The sequence below is a fragment of the Melozone crissalis genome, unplaced genomic scaffold (assembly GCF_028551555.1).
Source record: "Melozone crissalis strain CALT ecotype California unplaced genomic scaffold, PUWL_Pcris_2 ptg000006l_1, whole genome shotgun sequence".
NCBI lineage: Eukaryota > Metazoa > Chordata > Aves > Passeriformes > Passerellidae > Melozone > Melozone crissalis.
The window spans coordinates 10,459,542-10,482,338 of NW_026535784.1; the positions used below are offsets into that span (position 1 = coordinate 10,459,542).

Here is a 22,797-nt window from a genome sequence, read left to right on the forward strand (position 1 = left end):
AAATGCCCTTTAACATTATTTAAGTACATATGGTGACGTACAGGCAAGAATTTGCTTGATAGAAGAGTAAATAAATCGACTCTTCCAAATTTGCAAATGTGCAATGACCTAGCTAGTATAGGTCTAATAATCTTTAGAATCACACCAACAATTAATCCAAGTGCCCTGGCTGGAGCCCAGCCATAGTAATGTAGTTCCACCTGACTGACTAAACTTCTTTTGTAGTTGCTGTGGGTCTGAAGTTCCTACTCTAACAGTGACAGCAAATCTACTAAAGAGCCTGCATCTTTTTCCCTCCTGAACAGTAGCACAACTTTCCTTCTTTTCTTCCTCAGCTATTATTTCACAAGGTAACAGAATGGAGAACAAACAGCAAAGCAACGGCATGATGAAAGAAAATGATGCAGTAAAGAAAAAAGTGGTGAGTGAATTAATCAAATCTTCTTTCAAGGCATTTGTTTGCTATTTGGAGACTGGAGGTGGAAAATAATTATAAAATAATTATTATAAAATAATTGTTTGGAACCTATATGAATACTTACTCTTTTTTTGAGTAGCATATGTTTAGTTTCTGTAACTAACCAACAGTGATTGGAAAGGGTCAAAAATTGTGAGCATGTTAAGGTGAGAAATTATGTACATATTAATCACATGTAGTCATGGTATTTGTATTTGAGTATGAAATGAACTACTTGCACCTATTTAACATGAAACAAAACAAAACACAGGTGTCTGATTCATCTCAAATGCACTCTATATATTCCAGGGACTTGATTCTCTAACTTGACTTATTTTTTTGACTCTTACAACAATTCAAAGGGAGGATAAATATTGTCCAGATCTTCTATCAACATGTATAATAATTGTACACACTCATGAGTATCCTCTGGCTTTCTATTCAAACACCAGTCATCTTGATCTGAGCCAATGACATCTTGAAATTTCTGCATCATAAACTGTTTCCCAGCCTGCATTGCTTAGTGGAATTACTTACTATGTCTCTGAGAGCTCTGAGATAGTTCTGAGGTATGTACATATCAGAAGTGAAAACAGCTCAGATTTACACCAGTATCAGCTACAGTCACTTGGGGACAATTCCCAGATGCACATCATTGCCAACTAGAAGGTGGCATTTGACTCTTAGCAGTTCAAAATTCCGTGTTTGCAAGTAGGTACCTTCAAATATAATAGCTGAAAGCTTTTATCTTCCTCAGGTGGCATGCCTAGTCCCCATCCTTAACACAGCAGTAGTGTGGCGTGTCAGATCTAAACCTCCTAAGGCTGTGGAAACATCCTCAACATCTTAATTGCCTACAAGTCTTGTGGTACCTTCACTTTCTACCCTCGGCAACACGGGAAGTCTTTCTCACCTTAGTCTAGAGTCCGGCTCACCGCAAGGCTGCCCGGATCTCCAGTCGGGACCGCGGCAGAGATCCCTGCAAGCCGTGGTTCCCCAGTCCCACTGCCACTTGGGGCCGCGATGGACACGAGTGGCGACATTGCCCTGCCCTACGTGCTCTGCTGGCTCAGTCCCCGCGGAGGGACAGCCCCGGGCACGGCGGCGGGCGGGCACATTCCCCTGAGTTATGTGCGAGCACGAACAGCAGCGAGCCCGTGCTCCCTCCCCATCGCTCGGGTCCTGCCCGCAGCCCCGGGCACCGGCTCTGTTCCCTCCCGAGAGCCGCCTCCTCCCGCGGCCGGAGCAGGGATTGGGACAGGGGCAGGGACAGGGATAGGGACAGGGAGCGGGACAGGGGCAGGGACAGGGGCTGGGATAGGGATAGGGGCAGGGACAGGAACAGGGGCAGAGAAGGGGGTAGGGGCAGGGACAGGGGCAGGGACAGGGACAGGGGCAGGGGCAGGGACAGGGGCAGGGGCAGGGACAGGGACAGGGGCAGAGATAGGGGCAGGGACAGGAACAGGGGCAGAGAAGGGGGCAGGGACAGGGATAGGGGCAGGGACCGAGGTAGGGGCAGGGACCGGGGCAGGGCCGCAGGGCCCCGGACGCCCCCGAGCTCCCGGCGCGGCCCCCCCGCCGCCGCCGCCGCCCCCCGCGGCCGCGCCCCCGCTGCCCCCGGAGATGCGCGGCCGTTGCGCCCGTGCGGCGGCGGCGCGGACGGAGCCATGGACGGAGCGGCGGAGCCCGAGGCGCACACGCTGGTGAAGCGCGGAGCGGGGGGCGGCGGCCGCGGTGTAAGTAGTGCGGGGCGCTTTCCGCGGTGCGGGAATGCCCGCAGCCCTTACCGCGGAGCGGGAGCGAGCCCGGCGCTGCGGGCGGGGAAGCTCGGCCTGCGATGCCCACGCCTCGGGGAGGATTAACGGGAGAGGGAGTGATTCCCATCCTCTCAGGCGTGGTGGGGAGGGTGGTGCGCGGAAGCTGCGGGAGCCGGAGTAACAGCCCGGGGCTTCCCCGAGAGCCGGGCACAGCTCACAGGTTGCACAGCCCGTCCCCGCTCGGGAAGTTGCTGGTGCCGGTGCAGAGGAGCCAGGCCGGTGTTGGGCAGAGCTAATAGCACCGCAGCCCCCGAGCCGGGACGCGGAGGATGCGCGGGGTCAGCGCGGGGCCGGGGGCGTCGCCGCCACTGCCGCGGGTGAAGCGCCGGCCGGCCAGCGCTGAGCGAGGCGAGGGCGCCGCTGCTGCTCCCTCGCTGCTCCCCAGGACCATCCTATTGCAAAGCTCTCAGGGCGAGGGCAGAGGCGGAGAGAGGGACGGAGGTTTCCATTGATCGCCCGCAGCCCCGAGGGCAGAGCTGGCGGAGGGCGCCGGGACCGCGGGCACCTGCCGGGAGCGCCTGGCCCAGCCGGAGCTGCGGCTCCCCGGTATGGTGCTCCAGAGTCCAGCCTTCCCGTGTCAATCAGCAATAGCTATTTAAAAATATTAAACCTCCTTATGCACGCATGCGATGTTTGCCGCTAACGATTGTGCTTAATTTAAGTCTGAGGAGGGGGCTATAACTAGCCAAAGTACAACACTCTAAACGGTGTTTTGAAAAATGAGGTGCGAATCGTCATGCAGTAAATGGAAAAAAAAAAAAAAAGGCAAATTGAGACTCATGGTAGCCAGCACAAATATTTCACTGCATACTGAATAAGGGCTGGAGTTGAGAAAAACATCTGTAGAGCACAGTGCCCTGGGATCTGTGATTAGACCAAAAACGTGGGCTTTCACAAGTAAGCAATCCTCGGGTACCTGCAGGTGTTTGCTGTGAGCTGACATGCAGCTTTCCTGACTGAACTCTCATTGCTGTGGTGACGGTGACACGTCCCTACCCTGGGCCGACAGCAGGGACGCATGAGCTCACACACACCCGGCCGTGAAGCCAAGGAACACCTGAGAAGGAGGCGTGGCTGCCTTCTTGCTTCCTGGCCATTTAGAAGACACTGGGGTTGTGCTTATCTTCTACTAATGTTGCCACAGGGTAAATTTTTTTTGAGCAACAGTTTGATTTTTGGTTTTTTTTTTTTGCATTCTTGCTTCATTGTGCTTTTGTCTTTATCTGGTGTTGCTGAAACCTGAGCAAATATTTAAAATAGTAAATGAGGAGACAGGCCATGGAGAAGTTGAAGTTCATGTTCCACGTTCCAAAACCTCTGAATTGAGTGAGCCTGAAGTTTTCTGCAGCTGCTATATACTTAAAAACTCCAGTATTGAATAAGTTTCTAAACCCAGCTATCACAGTGTGAAATTTTCTGTGCACCTCTGTGATTTGCCCTGCAGTATCTTCCACTTAGCCTCACGTGCATATAATTTTGCCTGTACTGAAATTTTTATGCATTCATTGATGTTTTTAATAACCATTTGGCTATATGTTCCAAATAATTTTGATTGCAGGATTTTCTGATGTGTCTAATGTTGTTGAAGTAGAGCCCTTTAGAAATATTGCATTGAGATTACTGCATAACACTTGGGAACTCACACTTACTGCTTGTGAACCCTTTGGGAGCAGCCTGGTAGACCACCAGAAATATTTTCCCCAGCATTCATTCAGAGTAGTAGCAATTCCTTCTAAGTGCAGGAATGTTTGTGCATAGCAGAGAAATAATAAGCACCCAATATGAGATGTTATCATCAGAAGTTAAATAAAGCCTTATGTCAAGTTTCTGCATTTTGTTGACAAAGTAATGGTGCAAACTCTGTGTGTGTGTGTGGCAGACTCATTTTAAGAAGCTGGCTAATAACAATAAATTTTGTTTGGCTTATGTAATGATCTCAACGGGATATATTTCGTACACAAGGCTTTTGGCCCCCTGCACACTTCCTCCTGACCTGACCAAAAGCAGGCTGGTTAATGAACTGTGTAATCTCTTAAAAGGTTCCCACACCATGTGGATGAAGTGAAAAGCACCCAGGTGTCCTGCAGGGTTCATTTTGAACACTCAGAGCTGGCAGCTCCGAGCGTGGCAGACCCACAAGTGCTGGGCTGTACACTGTGCTCCCCACCCTGGCACCCGGGTGTCTCATCCCATCTCCACAGGTGACAGAGCCGGTGACAACAGTGGGGCACAGGAGCTCTGGCACATGCCCATAGCTACGGCCTGTCCACCTGCCCTGCTGTGCCCACAGGGCTGGTGGAGCTCGTTCCAGTCGCTGTCACTGCAGCCATGCCATGTGCCAGCTACACAACCCTCCTTCATGCTCAGGACCTGCTTTTCCCAAAGTGACCACACAGCTTTGTGCAGCTGACAGAACATATTCACTCATTAACCTGCTGTGGTGTGGTCAGTGCTAGAACTGAAGCTGAGTTCCTTAGGCATGCTTAAACAGGTCTTCCTCCTTTTGAAAGGATTGGGGCTTCAGTGAATGAGGAAGCTGGGCATAAATTGCAGTGAACTGTTCCTGAAATTCTATATTCTTATCATAGCTGGTTTTTAAAATTGAAAACACATTAAAAATACATTCATTTTAGCACATTCAGAGCTGTCTTTCATTATCTACACAATGATATTTGCAATTGACCAGCCACCCAAACACTAACTCCAATGTCTCTTGGGAATGGCTGGGAATGGTCTCTTCTGCCACATTCTGTCATCCAGCAGGAGAAGTGAATGGCAGAAAGTAACACTGGGGAAGTTGGAAAGGAATGCACATGCAAAATCTCTCAAATCAAAGCAGTTCTGCCTTTTATTCAACAGCTGATGTGGAAGCAGAAAGTGCAGATTTGGGCTGAAAAGAGTATGAAGAGGATGAGGGGAGGAGCCCTGAGGAGGGAGAAGTACGGTGTGCCACTGGGAAAAGGGCACTGGAGAGTGTGTGACAAGTGGTGTGGCAACCAGTTACTGTTGGAAACTTGCATACAGTGCAAGTATGCAAGTTTGTAGGCATCATTTTAATGTTTTTGGTCACAATTTCATTAATCCTTTTGGTGGGGGGGATGTGGTGTGCACACCATCTCATAGATTTTCAGCCAAGTCAGACCTACCCACAGACCTGTTGTATCACATATATGCTATACCTCACTTCACTGTGTTAGTGATATACTGTCAACAGTTTCCTTTGCTGAGATTATGCTTCCCCAGCATTCTACTTTTTGATGTGGGAGCTGCTACAACACTTGCAGCAGAACTCTGTGAGGTTGAAAGAAGTTCAAATGTTCACTTATGCCTCCATAGATGTTAAGTGACATGCTGTCACTTCAAATGTAATGTTTCTCAGAATGAGCAGGGGGAAGTGTTTCAGGCTATTATTCTGCAGCAAGGACATCTGCCTGCAGGAGCTATACAAGATAGCTAAAGGGTGTTTAAAACCTGAGGTATGTTAATTCTGAGTGTATTGGCAATGACTGCGTCTTTTCTTTGTTTTGCAGAATTGGTCTGGGAGTCTTGTTGTAGCCTCCTTAACTGGTGCTTTTGGGTCGTCTTTTCTTTACGGCTACAATCTGTCGGTGGTGAACGCTCCCGCAGGGGTAAGTGACTGACTAAAGTGGAATTTAACATCAGTAGAGGGCAGCCTTGTCCAACTATTGTCTCCTCAGCATCCTGCCTTTAAAGTACCCCTGATTACATAGTGGAAGGGGATTAAATCTTGTATAGCAACATTGTTTGCCCAAAACCTTCTTTCTGCTTCCCGTGAGGTTTTCACATAAATTCAGTAAGTGTCAGAGAGCTAAGTGCTGCTGTTGAGGTGAATGGGTGCACATGGTTTGCTTCTCATTCTCCCAGGTCCAGGCTAATCATGACTCTTCTTGCACACTTTTATGTGATAAAGCATTTTTAATATCGGACTGGTGAGTATTCGGTGGCTGCGTGCACATGTTCAGCAACTTCTGTTCACGTCATCCTATTCTAGAGGGTTGCACAACATTTCATTCCCACAGCACTGATGCTGTAAATAATGCCTCTGGTTTCCTCTTAAATGATGGGCCCCCTGTTCTGTGGTGATGTCTTGTTTGGTTCTGAATTCTAAACTTCTTCAACTACTGGCTGCAACATGTGGGATAGATTTGATGAATAGAGCACTGTGAAATCAGTATACAAAATTTGTGGGATTTCATTAAAATATCAGTTATTACAAATGGAAATCTGAACATTTTGTTTTTACACTGGCTGTCTAGAGACCCTCAATTCAGTCAAGCACAGCAGGAAGCAATTCAGGGGAGTTGCAAGCAACACTATTTTGAGAAGTAACTTGTAAATATTGGAAATAAACTGTGCCCAATATTTGGTTCCTTTCCAAAATAGCTCACTTCCAAAGCTAACCTCCTTCTTTTATGAAAATCTCCTATTAAAATATGTTGCTAGATTTATACCTAAGCAGGTTTTTCATGTTAAAGCTGGATGCAATATTTATGCAAATAACAAAAGAAGCATTTTTTAAAATTTATGTTCTATATGTGGATTTTACTTGGTAAACTGTTGACCCAAAGGAGCAGGAAGACACTCAGCCTATAGAAATCTTTAATTGCTTGCTTAATAACTTCTGGGAGTTTTCTTCAAGCTCCTTTTACATCCTAGTTATTCAAGGCTGGATAAACTGGATGTTAGCATGACATGTCCAGTCATCACTTTACCTTGCAGCCATCAGAGGATAAAAACAGCTTAGAAAAAATCAGCAAGAAGCTGTAATTCTGTGAGCCATGGTATTGATTGTCCTGATGGAAAAATCCTTCCTGCACTGCCTTGGGGCTGTCAACAGTGCTGCAACAATGAGCCAATTTCTAAACTTTTAAGTACCATTTAAAAAATGGACTGTCCTGGTAGTCAGAACTTTCTGTCACTTTCTGCAGGAGTAAGGGTAAGAAAGGATGATGGGATGTGCTCCTTGGCAGCACTCAGAAAGTTCTCGTTGAATCATGTGATAGATTACAGTGGTGTGGGCAGGGAGGTTGAAGATGCAGCCCTGTGAAAAATGCTAAATTCCAGGTTTTGTACTTAATAACACTTCCAGGATTGTCTGGTTCTGTTTGCAATATTTAGTGTGGCTTTTGTGCTGGAACTGGGCACTATGCTGATGGCTTTGGTCAAACCATTACAGGTATGCATGAAGTCTCCCTTGGTGTTCAGTGTTTGATTGAGAACTTCATAACTCTCTTATACGTGTTAAGCCATACATTAGCTAGGGCTAAGGAGCAGTCCTACTGACAAGGAAGATGTGTAGTTCAAGAAGAAAATACCACCCTGTCCTGTGGCCCTCTCTCCAGGATTGATGTGTGCCATCCATTTGCCTACAGCAGACCCCTTTCCTGTCCCTGTCCCTGCAGCTGCAGTGACCAGGTTGAAGGGAGAGCAAAGGCTGAGGTCATGGCCATGGTGGGCAGCAGTGAGCCACATCAGAGCTGTGCTTCTTGCCCCATCTGTTTTCTCCTGTATGTGACTCAATCAGACTGCTGCAAGGTGACCCCTTGGGAATGATGTGAGATGACAGAAACACCAAAGCTGAGCATCTTGTAGCTGTAGGTAAAAGCAGCCTTGTAAGAGATTATTCTGGGAATGCAGCAACCCCTACAAGTTGTAAGCTGTGTTTCTTTTATAAACTTGGTAGGAAGAATAATTTCTATAGGATACTGGGTGTCGTCTGTCCCTGTTTACCTCAGTACAATTCCTCTTGATGCTGAAGTCCTACAGCCTTAGAGGAGGACTGTATAATCCTTTGAGAAGTAGTGAAAAAAGGCTTGATTATGACAGTTGACTTAAACACAGAATGTTTCCAGGATCCTAGAACTGAGCATGTCAGCAGGAGCTGATGGAGTGAAGGGAGTAAATTTAAGACTGAATTGTTGAAGAACCATATGTAAATTCTTGTGTCCACTTCCTTTCAGTGCCACAAGTTGTGTCAGCTCATCAAACCACAGGGGAATTCTCCTACAGTTCTCACTGGTGGGCTTTTTTTCAGGTCATCTCATGAGGCAGAGTTAGTCTGACTTCCTGATTGTTACAAGGGGGAAATAAGCTGCACAGACTCTGTTCAGAGCTGAGATTGCTTCCCACTCAGTTCCCTGTGGTTCTGTGGGAAAGAGCATGGCCCATCACAGGTATGATTCCCTGAGAAACCCAGAATTACGAGTTTCCATGGGCTTGTTCAAAGAGTCACCAGAATTTATTAAAAACATATGGGAGCTATTTGGCAACAGGAAGACAAAAGATTTAATTGAATACAAGATGAAGCTGTCTTTTTCTGAGCTGGATTTCTCCAGTTCATTTCATGGACTGATTGTGGCAATGCCTGTGGAACAATGATGTGCTTTGTGCTCTGTGAGGGAAGCCAAGTCCCTGCTACTTTCTGCTCTGCAGCCCTTGCCCTCTTCCTGCAGGAGGCTGCAGCTCTGAGTTCCTATGGCACAAACACACAGCCTGCTGTGACAGCTGGTTCTGTAGTTGTCACTGTGTGTGAGTGACCTCTGTAACTAGGGGTAAGACAAGGAAAATATTTCTCTTGATTTTAAAATATATCCATTAAATTCATATATATAAAAATTTATATATTCCTTATATTCCTCTTCTCTTTCTCGTCCCAGCACTACTATCATAATGAAGTGAGGCAGTTGAGAAAATAAGATACTGATATCTATCAGCCACCATTTTTTGTAGGCTTTGTTTACAGGCTAGAATTTCTGTATACAAGTTTATGCTTTTAGTGTTATTGAGAGACCTGATCAAAAATTCCCAAGAGAGTTTTACACAGAATTTAATGGATTTGAATCCAGTGGATTTGTTCTACCAAGTTTGTTTTTTTTCATGTGCATCTTCTGAAAAGTTCTATGTTTTATTAGCTTCCTATTTTTTGGCAATGGGAGTCCAGAGAGAGGTGTTAGTACATGTCAGAGCATCCATCTATCTGTCACTAGTGAGTGTTTTAGTTTGTACTTTCTTTTCTTGAATATTTGCAGTTATTTGATGTCTCCTTGTAAATAACTAAGCTATGCTGAGAAAATTAGTCATAACACAAGGGGACAGTAATTTGCATACTATTTTTAGCCATTATCATTAACAAGAAATGCTATTAGTGTTCTAAAAGTGTTTTCTCTCAGTAATCATTACTATCAGAAATTGATTTCAAATAGACAAGAAGATGTCTGAATCAAAATATAATCTGAATATTGGTGTTAAAGAACTAAGATGTTACTACTTGATTTAATGGCAGATTCATTTGGAATCTTACTCTGAAACTTCTAAATGATTCAAGCACCAAAATGACTTGCCTTTTTTATTTTTAAGATTAGTTTTAAATGTTTTTTCCCCTGTCTGTTTGGAAACATTCAAGATGGGATGGGAGAAATAACCTTGTTCTCCTTTTAATTCAGGGTAAAAAGAGTTTAATAGAAATTTGATGGATGGAAGACAAGAAATTGTATATTCCACCTTCACCTTTCTTAGGTATTTTGTCGATGGAGAGGTGATGATTTTAGTTTGCTAAAAGCCCTCAAATAGAATATTTCATGTGTCCAAGGCCAGACTTTAGGCAAAGTTTGAAATTCCTAGTTTGAACAGGGAAAATGTGGTGGAATATTATGCTGAGAAGAAACTGGGAAGAAGTAAGTAAAGATACAAGATCAAACTTTTGGTACTGTAGAGCTTGAGAGCTTTTCCCAAGTGTGCTGTGCCCTTCTGCTGTAGTGACTGCAACTTCTTGGTACTGCCTCCTCACCAGAGCATCAGGCACCACGGTGGCATTTCATTGGTTTTGAAACAGCAGCAGCGCAAAAACAAGGAAGCTTGACTAAAGAGAAAGTAAATAGGAGATGTCTCTGCAGGCAAACAGAGACTGTGTTAAAACACTGTCCTGGAGCTATGACATCTTTACCTTTTAAAAAGATGAAAAACTTATTCTAATTAAACATCAGGGAAGGGAAGTTGTTAGAAGGCATCCTTCAAAAATCTGTGGTTGTGCTCTTGTGAGGAAAGCAGAGGAAGAGTGTAAACTTTGGCAAGTTAAAGGCTAAAGGGTGATCTCGTCCTGGGCAGTCTTGGCTATCTGTGGATATTTTTCCCCATCCCCATACAAGGTTTGGTACTGCCTTGTAGTTATATGTATATATGCTTGGACAGACTCATCTAGTTTTATTGCAGTTCTATCTATAAATGAAGCCCCATTTTTTGGAGGAGAGAGACAGAAGAGCAGAAGTGATTCCTGCAAGAAAGCTACTGCGGGTTTTCTGGGTTTTTAATTCTGTTTCTCTCAGTTGTATTCCTCAAGTGTGATATATTTTTGCACATATTTTTATTATTTATTTTCTTTCAGTTTATCAAGAAGTTTTACAATGAAACTTGGGAGAGGAGATATGGCTTCTCAGTGGATGAAGGCACGCTGACACTCCTCTGGTCGATAACTGTTTCCATTTTTGCCATCGGTGGCCTTGTGGGTGCCATTATTGTAACCCCAATTGTCAAGTTCTTTGGGAGGTAAGTGTTTTGGAAAACTTGCATTTTCTAAAGTAGTTTCTCACTTAGCCTCTCTAGAAGGTTTTACTTTTATTACAAAACAAAACTTTAAATTCTGAAAACTTACTGTGCGTCATTTGAGTCGCAGAAGCCATTTGCTCTGAACGGGCAGTGGGTTGAGATCTCAAGGAGTGTGACTTGTCAAATATGCCAAAGGAAAATACATAAAATACAAATTATTTCAGAAAAGACTGGCAGCATCTTGTTTCATGAGTTTACTAAATATCTTACTGTAAACAAACAAAGCTATCATCATATCTAATTTGCTTCTTAACAGCATTTGCTGTCATATGGTAATAAAAATTTACTCTTTTTTCAATCCTTGTGTCAACTCAAAATACAGTTTGAAGAATTGGACTCGGATGAAGTTCCTGTATGGCCTTCCCCAAGAAGGGGGTAGGGCATTCTGCACAATGCAGTATTTTATCAAGTCTTGACCATAGAGAATATGAGTATTTTAGGAATGTTTGTATTGGTGTGTGTTTGCATTTTTGCTGCAGGTACTAACTAGGTATTTCTGTAAAATTTTTGTGTCATACAGTCTTTCAAATAGGATTTGAAAGGTCATTTATAATTTATCTATATTTAGAAGAGCATGGGAAAAAAACCTCACCATTGTCGCATTCATCATAACTGCTCGTTTGGATTTTTCTTAATTGTAAATTCAATATTATTTGATATCTTTTAGTCAGCTAAATCACAGGCGAACGTCATCATTGAGGCTTAAATATAAGTGTAAACCTTTAGTGTTCTTACTTTCCTGTTTCACATTCTGACTATTTCCAATAGATTGTACTTTCCTAGGTCTATTTTTCATTCTCCCAACCTGTCCATATGTCATATTTCATCTCAATGGGTGTATTTTCAGGTTCCTTCATTTCATGCTTACAGCAAGTCAGTATTCTTAGCTGTTACCCATTCTTCATGATTTTTTTTGTCACTTCAGCACTTGATTTCCAATTTTTAAATATTTTCCATAGTTACATTATTTATTTTTTCAGGTTTTCAATTTCTTCTGCCAAATCATGCATTTGGTTTTAACATACTTGTTAGAAATATGAAATTGTGCCTGACTCAGACTGATTAATTCTCAGTAAATAGTTGAGTCTTTATTAAAACAAAGTGAAGTAAAAATGGGTTCACAGAAGTCTAGAATTTTCAGTGAAGAGTACAACAGCTTTGTGTGCAGGTTTGTCAAAATTGATAAAATTGTTAAAATAGTTAAAATGGTGGCTGATCTCTGCTGTAGATACACTTCCACTGGAGCTGGTCAGGTTTCCAGGGCAGATCTTTACACTTGCAGACTCTGCCCCTGTTTATTATGTTTATCTCCATGATGCCATGAAAACAGCTCTGTTACAGATACAGAGTGCTGGAGCAGAGATGGGAAGGGGCTGTGAATAAAGGCTGCTCACCAAAGAGTGGTTCTTGAGTTTGCTGCTCACCCTGCGGAGTGTTTGTCTGGTCTAGGAACCCAGACTGACATGTCATTATGGTAATTGAGGAGCACACAGTGAAATGTTGACAGAACAATAAAATACTTTGCTGTTAAATTGCTCAAGTGTAGGTTGGAGGGTTGTATCTATGATGAAGCCGAGCTCCATTTACACTGACACAGAATAATGAGCTCAGGGGGATTAAAAGCACTAGTCAAAAATAATGCATGACTTTAAAAGAACACTTTTGAATCATATTGCTATAAGGTTAAAAACATAAATTCCAAATTACTGGATTCCTATTTACTTCAAGAGACATGTAAAGTAATTTTTTGAAAGGGAACCTTCATCCACATAAACATAATTCTCAAGTTCAGATGTGGCTTTAACTCTTTGTAACCTAAATTCTCCTCTTCTAACAAAGAGAGTCTGCTGCTGTTTATCCTGACACCCAGACCAATATGCTCAAGGGATTGTTTAGGTCACTTCTAGGATCTCTCTAGAAGGAAGGAGAGGCTGAGCATCACACCAGGCTCCTCTCCTTGCTCTTGGTACCACAGCCATTGGTCACACTCAGTGCCTTCGGTGAGAGAAGGGGCAGTGCAAGGGCTCAGGGTCAGTGTGCACAAATTCCTCTGTGCCATTCCTTGCTCCTCACTCCCCTGTGCCCTAGCGTGGGTCCCCATGGACCACAGTCCTTGCTCAGGCCTGGATCACCCTCTCCTCCAGTGGCCTTGTTACACCCTCGCTCCATCTCCCCACAGAAGCCACCCCTGCAGCCCCGACAGTCCCCAAACCCTGCCACAGACACTGCTTTCCATAGCAACACCCTAAATGCAGGGTTCTCTTCATTTCCTTTTCATTCTGTCAAAGTCTTTGTTTTTATCATGCTTAGTTAGGCTGTGCTTTTCTCTTCTCAGCTGCATAGTATAAGGGTTTGCTGGCCAACTTTTTCTCAAAAATATGTATTTTATAGTTTTTATTTAAATTAAAGGAGAAAAAAGCAGTATCTTCAGATGAATAAGACTTGTTTGACCCAAATGAACATTTTCTTTCCAGTTCTGTCATTATTTGTATCACTTCAGCCATCTCAGAGTGTATATCCACCTGAAAAATCTGTTCTAAACAGTTACAGTCATCAGTTTGATGGTTGTGCTGTATAGACTTTAAATGAATTGTATCTAATTTTTCTATCTTCAAGCCATGCTATTCATTGAGTGTTCAAAACTCACTAGAAAGCAGGAAACATGATTAAAAATACAGGTGTTAAATATAGCTCCTTTCAAAAACATATGCGTCTGTTGTGAGAAGTTGGGCGACTTTTTCAATGGGAGTGAAATTTCCTCTTGATACTTACACATTGAAAAAAATTAGAACTGGTGGGACAGGAAAGGGATAGACAGCTTTCCTGGTCACTCCTTTTTAATTTGTCCCTCAAACTTGAGCAGAAAGTTCTGAGAGATGAAAGCTAAAAGGAATTAGGGTGTTGGCAAATCAAAAGTTTAGATGTTTTGAAAATTTCGAAACGCATTTTTGTGATTTGGTTTATGTTTTTTAACAAAGTAATAATTTGCCATAAAGAGTATTTTTTTATTTGAAAAAAAACCCCTAGTATTTTATTTAACTGTTATAGAATGAAATAATTTTAAAATGGGGAAGAAGTATGTAAACCTGTATTTTTATTAATTCCAATAATTTTTAGAAAAGTGTTCCTTTTTATTACTTGAATGAACCCAAACATTTTTCCTAACTCTACAAGTAGGAAGTAATTTTCCTCAATGTATGGTTTCAATATTGAGAATTTAGGGATGAATTATAATGACACAGGTGATGTCACAGTTGGGAAGTTCTTGAAGTGTCAAAAACTGTATGTCACATTAAAGTGCCTGTAGTTATATCAGCTTATTGCTATTTGAAGTATATTCTTTGGGTTCTCCATACAGATGTCTATCCAGAATATGCTTAATTATATTCATTTACGGAGCCTCAGACCTGGCACTTGGGTTTTAGGATGCATAAGCTGGCTCCTTGCTGTCCTGTTGAAGTACAGCTCTTTAGTTACCTATGTTATGTTTTCTTTTAAACTGTGGTATAGGTTTGAAACTGTACCCACGTGGGTATAGTGCTGTTTTTCAGAACTCCACCCATCTAAGAGGCAGTGTTTGTTAGGCGCTTTTTATTTCTAGATATTTAAGAATAATAGCTTAGTGTGCTTCTAATACAGCTACATTTAGCTGCCAGGATGCTGGTTTCTACCTAAACCATCTTTGCCTTTTAGGAAATGCACATTGGTGCTCAATAATGTGTTTGCAGTGGCAGCAGCACTGCTGATGTCCCTGTCCTTGCTGGCTGGGTCGTTTGAAATGCTCATCCTGGGCCGCATCATCATGGGAGTGGATGCAGGTAAGCTTTGGTCCTGCTCTACATGTCTGATATGCCTGTGCTGTGCACACACTGCAGGTCAGCTTTGGTCACACTCTGCATGTCTGAAATGCCTGTGCTGTGCACACACTGCAGGTCAGCTTTGGTCCTGCTCTACATGTCTGAAATGCCTGTGCTGGGCACACACTGCAGGTCAGCTTTGGTCCTGCTCTACATGTCTGAAATGCCTGTGCTGTGCACACACTGCAGGTCAGCTTTGGTCACACTCTACATGTCTGATATGCCTGTGCTGTGCACACACTGCAGGTCAGCTTTGGTCCTGCTCTACATGTCTGAAATGCCTGTGCTGTGCACACACTGCAGGTCAGCTTTGGTCCTGCTCTACATGTCTGATATGCCTGTGCTGTGCACACACTGCAGGTCAGCTTTGGTCACACTCTGCATGTCTGAAATGCCTGTGCTGGGCACACACTGCAGGTCAGCTTTGGTCACACTCTACATGTCTGAAATGCCTGTGCTGGGCACACACTGCAGGTCAGCTTTGGTCACACTCTACATGTCTGATATGCCTGTGCTGTGCACACACTGCAGGTCAGCTTTGGTCACACTCTACATGTCTGATATGCCTGTGCTGGGCACACACTGCAGGTCAGCTTTGGTCACACTCTGCATGTCTGAAATGCTTGTGCTGGGCACACACTGTCTCCTCTTCCCCTGCCAGAATTTGCTTTACATCAAAGAGGTGTTCCAGGGACTCGCAGTAGCCCCACTGATTTCACTGGGACAAAATGGCACACTAAGGGCTGGAGGATCTGATGTTTGGAGGAAACACTGGGATGGATGCTCACCACTGCTAACAAAGCTGTTGTTTCCCCACCTTTCCTTTTCCAGCCATGGTAGAGTGTATTTGTTTCCATGCCATGAAAACTTCTTGACTAGGAGAGTTTATTCTGCTATTAACACTGCTTTTTGCTGTGCTTAGCAGTTGTTGGATCCCATGTTAATACCTGCAGGACTAGGGAAGGTTGGTACTTCATCAGTTGTTCCTAGCAATATGGTGTTCCCAGTTTGAAAGTAAACCATGGAGGCACTGCATCACCAGAATAACCTGGCAGCTAGAAGGAAGGTTTTCTGCTAATTTTTATCCCAGATTGCCATCAAGCAACCAAACTTCTGGAGCTGTGCAAACATTGCCATTGCACTGACCAGGGTCATGCATTTGTTTGTTCTGTTCCTGGCTTTAAACAGCATTCCAACTCTTATTTTATGCCTATTGTGAAGAGTTCATTGCAGCAATAAGCCTGTATTGAGAGGAACATCTGCTAATACTGTTTACAGTAAAAATACTCCATCTGACAATGTCTGCTCTGTCTGACTGATGCACTGGGCTTTTGTTCCCTTACCCACACCTGTGTTAACATGATTTTGCTTGCTTTGGGATGAGAAAATTTAAAATATAAAATCTGTTCTGGAGATTCTCATCTCTGAGTAACCTTTGGTGCTCCACATCAAAAAGCAGCCTACACACGTTGCTGTAGATCTGTAAAAGATAATCAATCCCATTGTTATTAAATGGTGTGAGACTAATTAGACATGCAGGGAAAATGAATCATGTTATGTATGGACAGATATAATTCTGTTCCTTGCATGTTTTTATGCCACCCTTGTGAGCAGATTATCACTCAGGCTCCTTTCAATAGAAATTTGTTGCATACCTGGCATAATAGTATGTTTTGACTTAATATATGGATTTTGTTCTTCTTTTATAGGCATTTCATTAAGTGCCCTCCCCATGTATTTGAGTGAAATATCTCCTAAGGAAATCCGCGGTTCATTGGGTCAGGTCACAGCCATTTTCATTTGCATTGGTGTTTTCACTGGTCAAGTTTTGGGGCTGCCAGAAATATTTGGGCAAGTAAGTATTTAACAGACCTTTTCTATCAAGGAACACAAGCTTGCTCTAAGTGTCATAGTTTCATATTGTGACTGGATTCTTCACAAAAGTGGAAAACAGAAATATTTCTTTTTTGTTATGAAGCACTTTGAAAAGTAGTTTCCTCCATGTCTTCTACAAGCATATACTAAAAGCATGGCTAAGTTTGGTAGATGTGGCTAGCAGGTTCAACAGCTTGAGTGGCTTGTGTGTGTCAGTATGCACATCTCCTTTTCCCCCTTTCTTGATGTACATCTATTTTTTTTAGTTTCCAGTTCCTTTGGACACCATGGAAATGCGTAAGAGTTTTTATATTTTTGATCTCTAATTTTTCAGTGTGAGATAGAGCTGAAAAGGCTTGCTTAGAGTTATTATAAAACCTGAATAGGAAGATGCTTGCTTAGTGATTATAGTATTCCTTGTAGTGCAATCCTTACTTGCCCGGCTTTTAGACTAAGTGATGGAAGAGCAGAGTTAACACACACCTCTATGGAAAGATTATCTATTCAGATAAGAGGTTGTCTTGTTGTCATAGGTTGAGATTAACTTGGTGGCCACTGGATGTCATCATTACTCTGAATAAATGAACTCGAGTTTTGTTCAGGCTGGCACTTGGACATACAGAATCACACAACGGGTAAGGATTGAGGGAGCCATGCTGCTCATCTGATCTGACCAGGGGTTTTCCATTCAGAGATGATTCTTCAAGGCAGTGTGGAGGAAAGGTCTACAGCAATCCTCTCACAGTGAAACTTGAACACAGAATCCCTTCTGTCAGCCGGAAAAAGTAGTAAGGAGTTGGAAAGTGAGAGGAGCTTTACCTTCTCCGTCCATCCAAAGGCAGCTCCTTTGTAAATACATGATACCATCCTCCCTAACACTTTTATTTTTGCCTGACCAGCTTTCTTATTCTGTCCCTTTATTCTGTTCAGCTCTCCTGAAGGCAAATGATTTGATTCAATTTACTCTTTATTGAAGGACAGATTTCTTCCCTGCCAATACAAAGCAATAGATTTTAGGGAAAAACTTAAAATGGCTTTTATTGTGTGACTTCAACAGATGTCCCTTCAATTAGCTTGGGAGCAAGTTTATTACAAACAAGCGTATGAAATGTCAAGAGGCCAATTTGATTGATCAGAGTATGGCAGCCCTTATGTAGCAGGAGATTTTTTTAATTTTGATTTTTGATACATGCATGCACTTTTAAAGTTGAGGTGTCGGGAAAATTCTTATTCCTTGATTTCAGCTCATTATTGCTGGTTTTATTTCTCTGCTTGGCTTCCTTTCATCACTGTTGTTGCTGCTCCCAAATTATGGAGGTAGTGTTTCTGTTTCTACAAATTCCTTTAGTGTGAAGTCAATTAATATCGCACCATTAAAGACAGACATTAAGTAGGAAGAAATATGCTTTATCTACAGAATTCGTTTTCTCAAGATGGGTAACATCAGCATGTTTTGAAGCAAAGAAGCAAAGTTTTGGCCGATGTGGATCACAATATTTCCAACCAATTTATTGGAGGCAGCTTGAATATTCTAGTTGGGTATGTGGGTGGGGTTTTTTCTTTTCATTCCTCTTGGTTTCAGTCAAACCAGGATTTTTTTTCCTTAGATTTCTGGGGTTCCCATTGAAACTCCTTCAGTGGGAGTTGGTTTTAATTTTGCTGCTCTGTAGTTGTTTGTTTCTTATCAGAATTTGTTGTAAATAATACGACTTACAAAAACTAGTCTTCTGTCATAGTTTCATAAGGTTTCTGCTGAGATCTGTCATGTCTATTACTTGTAAATTGAGCAGATATCTAAGAGGTTGTTAACCATTGTATCTAAGCATCGATGGTTTTGAAGAAAGGAGGGACAAAAACAGAGATGAGAGTCTTGCTGGAAGAGAATCTTTGGAAAAGGGATGGACATACGAATGGCTGTCAGCATGGCTGAGGTCCTTCTTGTAAGAGGAGGTGACAGCAATATTGCTTGTGTGGTCAAGTCAGCAGAGGGAAGGGACAGGAACTGACTGCACCTTGTTAACACAAGGAACAAGGAATAGAGTGGCCTAATCTCAAAGACAATATGGCTACAAGAATGATTTTTTTAAATAAATATTGTGTGAATAATTGCACGCTCAAATTTGTCAGAGTGATGTTTGGAACAGACTCCCGGCTGAAGTAACTTGAGCAGAAAATTAAAATTTTAAATTGGAGCTTGATGCATTTATGTGAATTACATGAGGTTGTTGCCTTAAGTGTTTCTGTAGAAGTCTCTCTGCAGAAAAGGAAAGTGTTTATGTTGGCTGTGGGGCATAGTGTTAACAAGCACTTATTAACAACCTAAGTGATGATTTCCTCTGTTATCAAATGCAAAAGTGTTTCTTTAAATATGAAATTGTGATAAAAATAGCTCTAAAGCAATGAGTATTACTTGAGGCAATTCAAAAGTCCTTACTGCTTTTTGTATCGAGTATGTTAAGGAGCCCTAAACTGATTTTTTAGCAATCTTTCTTTCGTCAAGACTGGTCAAGGTGCAGCAGGAGGGATGTGGGCGGCCCCAGGTGCAGTGCTGAGGGGCAGTGTCAGCTCTGGCTGGGTTACTGGCTCAAGGCTGGTTGGCTGTTTCCCATTCCTTCAGTTTTCCCAAGCTTTCTATTGAAAGTGCTGAAGATTGGCAATCTTCTCCTTTCCTTCTAATACCTTCTCATGCCAGTTCTGTCAACTTATTCACATAATTCTTTTGATCAACTGTTATTTATTCCTTAGTACTTTTCTTTTTTTTTTTCACCCCCTTCTACAGTGTGCTTCCTCTCTCCTCCCCCTATCACTTGTGATCTTTGTGTTTCAGATTAAACTTCACCTCCTCTAGTAACACAAGCTCTTTAATCTCTTTCTCACCCTGTAAGCTGTTGTCTCCAATAGTTCCTGGTTTAAATTCAAACCTAGGAGAACAAGATTATACAGCTAACCCAGATGAAATAATACTTTATAAAAACAAGAATTATATTAAATATTTACTGGTTTTCCTGGGAATATTTTGTCTGAAGTATTGCAGAAATGCAATTTTTAATGCAAATTAAATACAATTTAATTCTTTTCTGTGTCCTGCCATATTGGCGTGAACTAGACAAACATGACTATGTCCAATTTTTAAATTATAGTATAAAAGAGCAAATGGAACAAAAAATTTACAATCTAATAAAGACTGTAATACCTAAATACAGGCAATATTTTTGATTCTGGTTAGATAGAATTTCATTGTGTTTTCCTCCAAAGGTACTAATTTTAGAATGTGTTTCTTCAGTATGCAGTGCTTACCAAGTGTGATTATGTGAGAAAAGTTCCAGTTGTGATAGCAGTCCTCTGCTGCAGTGACTTAATAATCTTACTTGCTTTTCACAGTCCTAATTGCCTCCCATCCAACAAATTGCAGCTATGCTTCTTATTCACAATTCTGATTCTTATAGGTCTGGGAAATCCTGAGGCTTGGGAAATTGCACCATGGTAAAGGGGGCTGGTGATCAGAGTACAGAGCACGATGACTTCATGTGCTGGTGACCTGCTTCTCCCCAGCACCTCAACAAGCTGTGTGCTTCTTTTCACCTGCTGGCATCTTGTGTTCTGTAAGCCAGAGTCCTTAACTCTTGAGGAAGCCACGGCATCTGTAGGTGACAACTTGGTGCAGGCCCACGGGTGTGCAAGGATGTTATCTGCTGTAATGTGGGCACTGAATTATTGCTGCTGGCTACAGGATTATTTAATTCAGGCCAATTTTGGTTGTACAGCATGTGCAGCTTTCCATATATCTGACTGAAGGAAAAAAACAGATAATAAGATAAGGACAAACTATCTTAGACCAGTCACGTCTTCAAACACTGCCCTTCAGGTATTTCTGTTCTCTCTGTTTCTGTGATTCTGCAATTGAATCACCCAGCCTATTTTTCCTGACAGATTGCTCTTGCAAAGCAAAGGCCAGCACACTGTCAGCTTCAGTTTTGAAAGTTCAAATTTACACTTACTGTCTTGGGGAAATATTGTCTGGCCTGATTCTGACACATTCCATGTAACTTTAGGTATCACTCTGGCTAACTCATCTAGTTCCTCCTGCAGGGAATGTCCTGCTCCACAGGTTTTCCTTAGCATGGTAACATCTCCTAAACATTGTAAACTGTCTGATTGTCTTTTCTATGGCTTCATGTTGTTTAATGAAGGTGGGCTTTAACCTTTCCCTAAATTATAGAGGATTTTGTTTCTGAATACATTTTCAGTAGTCACAGTATTCTTATTTTCAACATACATTGTTCTTCAGTATCTCTTTCATCTGTGCATCAATATCAGAGAGAAAAAAAATGTTTCACAGTGTATATATTGATTCAGGACAGGTAAAGCTGAAATAGTTGCCTTTGCCATGCCATGCTTTCCTCAGACCTCAGCTTTGAGCCCCTTTTCCTGCTCTTGGCGTACCAGGCTTTGCCAAGCTGCAGCTGTTTTCCCTGGAGCTGGCTCCAGTGCCTGGCCAGCTCTGGCTGCTTCTCTGACTGAACAGCTGCTCTTCCCATTGGTACACCAATGGACAAATAGAATTTGGTTTTTGTCTGTTTACTTCACTAGCTCTACTTTAAAAACTTGAAGTGTTTCTAGGTCATGCAGGCAGGAGCTTGCCTGACTACATCATGGTTGCATTGTTTCCTAGTGGATAGCCTGTTTCCCTAAAAACTTTGCTTGGCTTGCCTGCTAAGACTTATCAGGGGAGCACTTCCTGAATGAACCCATATGATGTGTTAGTGTTTCAAGGCAAAAAAAACAAAAACAAAAACAAAACAAAACCAACAAGGTAAAGATCCTGATGTATCCATCTCTTGAATGTTGCAAGTAGAATAGGTTTAGTCATTCGTCATTCTGTTTTAAGAGTGTAATCAAGCAGTACAAGGTACAGGAGTGAGCAACAATGATCAGATTTGGAAAGTGGCTTCTTGAGGAGAAAAATCGGGGTTAGACAGCTCTTGTGGGTAACCCCATGCTGGGGAAACACTCAAAGCGTGAGTGCATCAGGAACAAAGTGTGCCAGAGAAGGTTTAGAATTTATTCTGAAATGACATGCTGTCTTTTCTAGACTCTTCTCAATCTTTCTTTAAAAGCACTTGGAATTTATTGCAAAAATCTTGTGTATATGGTTAGAGTTACAAACTTTATGAATTGGATGCTATCTTTGTCAGAGAAGACATATTAATTAGTCTAATTAAACTTTTTTCAGGATTTTTAGCAGCTTTAATGCATATTTGGCTAGAGAATACCTGTTGTTAAAAAGGTATTTAGCCAGAAATAGGTTTGTGATACACAATGACGCTGGCCAAATTGTCCTCCTCATAATTCATTATTTTAGCAAAGAAATTCTGCTACTGATATAAGTATCAATATCAATTTCTGCAGCAAATTGAGCTAAATCTGGAAAAGGACAGACACTGTACAATATGTCAGTAAGGAAGCATCTTTGTGATAAGTCCCTTTCCAGTTAGATTTTTAGACAAGTGAGCCTGGCTGAGGAGTAGTTGTGATAAAACTAAAAACTTCTGTAGATGCTGGGTTACACTCTCATTTTCTTTACCAGACTTCTTAAAATGATGTATTTGATGCAACAGATAACTGTGTATTTAGGAAAGTTTATATAGGAGTGTTACATTTTGCTCTACCAAGGTCTTTTAAAAGTACTCCTTCACTTGCACAAAAACAGACAGTGATGGAATAGGTTGTACAGCCTGTGCAGTTGAAGGCTGTTCTGAAAATAAGCTTTGATTTTTACTTGTCAAAGCTTCATTTTCAACATGATTTTGCTTTTTTTTTTCTTTTATTTTCTTTTTTTTTTAACTGATCCTTCTTCCTAAGACTCTAGACTCAGATTCAAGGATTCCTTAAAAACTGTCAGTGAATTATAGATGAATAGAGAAAGCAATTCCAAATTGCTCTAGGGACCTGTAGCTTGCAGGTGGACACTAATGGCAAATGGTCTGCTGGAGATGCTCTTGAAATGAATCTGGCACATTAGCATGATAACACAAAGTATGAATCAACCACTTTCTGAGTATTTTTCAATGAGCTCTTTTGTTCTGTGTGTTTATCTTCTCCTTGAGCCATGATAGTGACTATAGTTAAAGATGATATTCTTTAAAATACAAGTGAGAATTTCAGAGTA

General features: G+C 42.0%; 1 protein-coding gene across 3 annotated transcripts in view; it reads left to right on the forward strand.

Annotated features, from left to right (window-relative positions):
• The first annotated feature begins 358 nt into the window (after positions 1–358).
• Positions 359–22,797, forward strand: part of SLC2A9 (solute carrier family 2 member 9) — a 78,519-nt gene continuing 56,080 nt past the window's right edge. Inside the window, exons 1-6 of one of the 3 annotated variants that reach the window (XM_054295717.1) lie at positions 2,125–2,197; positions 3,340–3,344; positions 5,805–5,903; positions 10,676–10,836; positions 14,590–14,714; positions 16,463–16,608. In XM_054295717.1, coding sequence (XP_054151692.1) covers positions 2,125–2,197; positions 3,340–3,344; positions 5,805–5,903; positions 10,676–10,836; positions 14,590–14,714; positions 16,463–16,608 — 609 coding nt within the window. Of the gene's footprint in view, positions 422–2,124; positions 2,203–3,339; positions 3,345–5,804; positions 5,904–10,675; positions 10,837–14,589; positions 14,715–16,462; positions 16,609–22,797 lie in introns of those variants that run through there. The other 2 variants (XM_054295715.1, XM_054295714.1) reach the window with 2 other exon arrangements.